This window comes from Anneissia japonica, unplaced genomic scaffold, assembly GCF_011630105.1.
Source record: "Anneissia japonica isolate Jap-2015-1 unplaced genomic scaffold, ASM1163010v1 scaffold3040_len1308831_cov196, whole genome shotgun sequence".
NCBI lineage: Eukaryota > Metazoa > Echinodermata > Crinoidea > Comatulida > Comatulidae > Anneissia > Anneissia japonica.
The window spans coordinates 976978-981872 of record NW_022718257.1 but is presented as its reverse complement, the minus strand read 5'-3'; the positions used below and the strand labels follow the sequence as shown (position 1 = coordinate 981872).

General features: G+C 31.4%; 1 protein-coding gene across 1 annotated transcript in view; it reads right to left on the bottom strand.

Annotated features, from left to right (window-relative positions):
- The window catches only part of LOC117110470 (protein FAM117B-like), a 63617-nt gene that overhangs the window by 26710 nt on the left and 32012 nt on the right, over nt 1–4895 (bottom strand). The window contains exon 2 of the mRNA XM_033253183.1: nt 2660–2799. Coding sequence (XP_033109074.1) covers nt 2660–2799 — 140 coding nt within the window. The remainder of the gene's footprint in view (nt 1–2659; nt 2800–4895) is intronic.

The following is a 4895-nucleotide window of genomic DNA, read 5'->3' as shown; positions in this document are numbered from 1 at the left end:
ATCTTGTTCCCTGTGCTGAAGATGACTTTTCATGACTTTTTTTATGAAAAAAAAAAAAAAAAAAATGAGAGGCGGCTAGAAAATCAGGGTCGGGCGGTGACACTAAACAAATATTTTTTTTTTTTGGGGCCTAATGTAGCTTCAGTCCCATCTCTGACATAAATATCTGTTAACATTGTGCTGGTAACATTTTGTTATCTTGCTCCATGGTTGGAAAGTTCAAGTTGATAATTTCAACGTTACTTCAAAATGAGCAAGTTAATTTCAAAATTGACTTTATATTTCTTTTTTAATTTTCTGGAAACTCTACATCTTTAATGTAGAAACTAGTACAGCAGCGGCTGTTTTAAAACAATAAATTAGTATTGAGATAGCCGTTTCTAGAAAAAGTTCAGTAAACTAGTGTCTGTTATAAAGGAATTAGCACAGTAGTGGCAATTTTATACAAGAAATTAACACAGAAATGTCTATATCATTTAAAAGAATTTGTAAAGAACATCTGTTTTGCAATGCTTTTTTAAATGGAAGAAATTAGTATGGAAAGTGTGAGAATGCTTGAATGTCTTTTTATTAGTTCTGCATGATGTGTCCAAGTCTACCGAGGCATGAAAGACAAGTGTTAACAGTCCTCATGATGACTCATCTTCACATAGATAGTTATGTAAATAAAAATAATAAATAAAAAAAATTATAACCATCAGTAAAAGCCTGTTGCATGGTGGTCTAGTAATGCAGTAAGAGCATGGTAGCTTCTTGGTATTACTTTCCAGTTAAAAAATCATAACTATTATTTCTGTTAATTACAGTATTCTAATTCCATAAAAAAAATAAAAATTGAAATGCTCATGTTATCTTAACACAGTTCATTTTCCAACTGCAAGGTATTTTGTTATATGATCATGACCCAGCCTAATTTTAGAAACTCTAGGCAATTTTTGTTATTGGCATGTCAATAATCATATTATTCATAATAACATTCTTATTAAATATTTGTTGAATAATTTTATCGGACATTAATCACCTCGTAATTTTGCAAGCCATGTATCACAAAACTTTTTTTTTTTTTGTAAAACTATTGTACTAAAAACTGTCTCCTGAATGGAAATATATTTCATTATGAATCACTGCATATTTATGAGAACGACTTGCTGCCAAAACAATCTAGTTCATATTAAGTATCCTCTCGCAAAAATATTCTTAGTCAATTTTTGTGACAAACTATTAAAGAGTAAACAGGATCAGAGGGCTTATGTTAAGCTGGATCAATAATACTGAAGACCTGCAGGTATCGGTAAGCGCCAGACTGGTGCAGTGCTAACGAGTGCTTAGGGCAACGCATTTGTTATGTACTCCCGCACTACTCAAGCAAATGAATTTGTAACACAAGTGTTTTATAATAGTTAGCGAGAGTAATAAGATTCAATCAATATATAGAAGCCAACATTAATCTACCAACAAATGCCAATATTTCTTTGCAAGCAAAGATTTTGATTAAACTAGAAGTCATTTATTTAATGGCTTTAATATTATTGCAAGAAGCAGGATTGCAAAGGGATTATATTGACCTCAACTCAAAGAAATAAGAAATTACTTGCAGATACTCTATTCAGCAATGCAACTTTTGACCCCGAAGGATACGTACAGTACTGTTTTTACCCAGGAATCATCTTCCTACACCACTATGATAAACTCTATTGATTTGTAACACTACTGGTATTGTCTTTGTGTAAAGTAAAAGTTTAGAATTAAGAATAACTTGGTCAAATCACTCTTTTTATTCTTAAAGAACGATTCTTAAATATCTATTATTAATAAAATAATATCCTTTTACTAATTATTAAGTAGGCCTAGTCATAATTTAGCAATTCAACTTTTGACCCCGAAGGATACGTACAGTACTATTTTTACCCAAGAAATATCTTCCTACACCACTATGATAAACTCTATTGATTTGTAACACTACTGGTATTGTCTTTGTGTAAAGCAAAAGTTTAGAATTAAGAATAACTTGATCAAATCACTCGTTTTATTCTTAATAAACGATTCTTAAATATTAACTATTATTAATAAAATAATATACTTTTACTAATTAATTAGGCCTAGTCATAATTCAATAATCAACTAATTAACAGTAATAACTTTATTACTCGAAAAATTGCTTATCTGTGTTAGTGTTTAAATGTAATAAATTCTGAGGAAGACCGTGGTATACGGTTGAAAATTTCATGGTAGGAAAATTTTTCTGTGTTGTGATCAAAATTTTAAACTTTTATTACAATAATTTTATTAATATTTTTTAAATTGGTCTTACCATACAAGGCATTGTAGCCATCCATAAGCCAATAACGGAAGACAGGAAAGGACTATCCATGGTGATTTGGATTTCAAATACAAGGAAATGTATGCTGACATATAGCTAGGAGCCTGTATGCCTTGTAAATGTCTGTTACAAGCAATTTTATGTGGATGAAGAATAGAGAGGGGCCTGGGAGGAACTTTCACCTTTCACTCTCAAATTTAACTTTTAATATTATTTTTAAAAATTTGGGGGGAGGGAAGCTAAATTAGCATTTTGTCTAAAAATTACTAAAAATAGAGGGTATGACATATTTACCAAGATTTGCTATTACCACAAAAACAATAGTACACTCCAACATACCTGTGTAGATTGGTGTTTTTGGTTTGGCTGGTAACTCTCTCTAGGCCAATGACCACCTAAGTATGTGGCGATTGTATCGAGGGAACTTGTGCGGCGGATGGACGGTGGTGGGGTTGCTCTCATAGGCTTTGGTTTTTCAACTGAAAAATATAAACACAATAAAAAATGAAATAGTAAATATTATATGTTTCAACTGAATAAAAAACATGTTTTATTTAGTAGAGCATTATGAAGCACAGGACATGTCTGAGACAATCATACTAAGATACATCAACACTGGAAGACCAAATAAAAACAATGCTAATATAGACGTTTAATCTCTATACAACCTTGGTTGTATCAATGTTGCATTCTGTTTTTTTCAGTATCTTTATGTTCAATTTACTTTTATAATGCATTGCACAATAACACTGTCAATTTTATATACATAACAATACAAAATAATAATAATTTAAACAAAAATAATAACAATAGCGTTACTTTAGTTTTACAATATTAATAATTGCTTCACTATCCTCTCCTTAATGGGCCTTTTCAGCATGATCTAGACTTTTCCGTAGAATGCCTTTGAAATAATGAATCGTAGACCTGTGTTTTGCTCAAGAACATAAGGAACCCGCAGTGAGGCTCAAACCCCAGATGACAAGGTTTATTTAAATCCGAGCCATGACTATTGCACCAACCGCTTCCACTAGCTTTTTAAGCACAAATAAAATACATTATTTTATTTACAGTTAGCTTAGAAATTACTGAAATATTGGAAACATATTACTATACCTATAGCTAAAAAGTAATCCCTAAAAATAACCTTATACAGGCATGCCATAATATTATATTGGCTAAATGAATATCAACAAGGTAACTTTAAAAATATATTTGAAATATATATTTATCTAGAAATTTTATATTTTTGATAACAATCATTTTATTGAAGATAGAAACAGTGTCTTGAATTGATAAATCCTGATAAAGAATGCACTAGGTCTAATAAAAGATGTGTATTTAATCAGAGTGAAATGGTGGGATTTTTTTCTACACCTGAAAAGATGTATGAACATTACTGTATGCACTGTAGCTATGTAACTAAACTAGATATCGACACTATTCACTAAATTTCAGAAGGTGTGGTGTTACAATGTCAGCAATTAAGATGGATATTCTCTACAGTAACAAATTTATTAGTTAACATGAATACTGAACACTCATTCATTCAGTACTCTAAAAATAGATGAATAAATCAAGACAAGTAGTCATGTGGTTGGCAATGGCCAACTAATGTTCTAATCTAACATGGTTGATGTACTGTCAAACAGCTGTTGAACTGAGCACTGGTAGTATGGAAGGCAAACACCAACAAATATAGTATTTTGTTTGTTTAAACAAAACATCAATGTGTTAGTACATGAGTATATTGTTAATTTTTGCAATAATGATTGTATGTTTGTGCATGTAACTTGTTCGTGTGTAAGTAGTATTTGTTTTCTAAACATGTTTATTATGGCAGTGTTTGCCTTTCATACAATAATTTTAGGTAATGATTTTTGAAGGATGGATGAAGCAGGATTATTGGAAGTAGAGCTGATATCCTCTGAACAGGGTCACACAGGTAATTTCAGCACATCATTTTTGCCACAAGTGGTATCAGCTTATCAATTACATTTTAAGTGAAGTATGGATACAGATGCTATGAGATGCATCACCACCTACATATGAGAGACATTATATAGTATAGAAAGATGAAAGTAGAAAGATGGTTTTTTGGAATTGCATCACCACTTTGTAACCTTTATTATCCAATACAATACAGTATCTTGGTTATTTCAAAGCGTAACATAGGGGAAGAAGCTCCATTATCCTGTAAACTGTACAAGTTCAAGCTTCATAGTAGATCTGAAACCTGGATATTGTGCCTATTTGCTTTGCAAATGGCTCAAAAGTAAATACAGACCTAAAAATTATGCAGGAAAATATCTGGAAGATGCAACATAAATTACATTTTTTTAAAGAGAATTTTACAATGCATCACACAGATAGTGTGTAATACCCGATTCACACGTGAAGTTAAATTTAACAAAAAGTAACAAATTGTAACCGAGCGATCTCCCGAGTTATTCCTACCGAGATAAAAAGCATTCACACGCGTCTGTAAGGTAATGCCAAGGTTGTGTAAAATTTATTCAGTGTTTATTCAATGAACCATTTTTCCCCTACTGCGATATAGGTCTAGTCTAGGCCT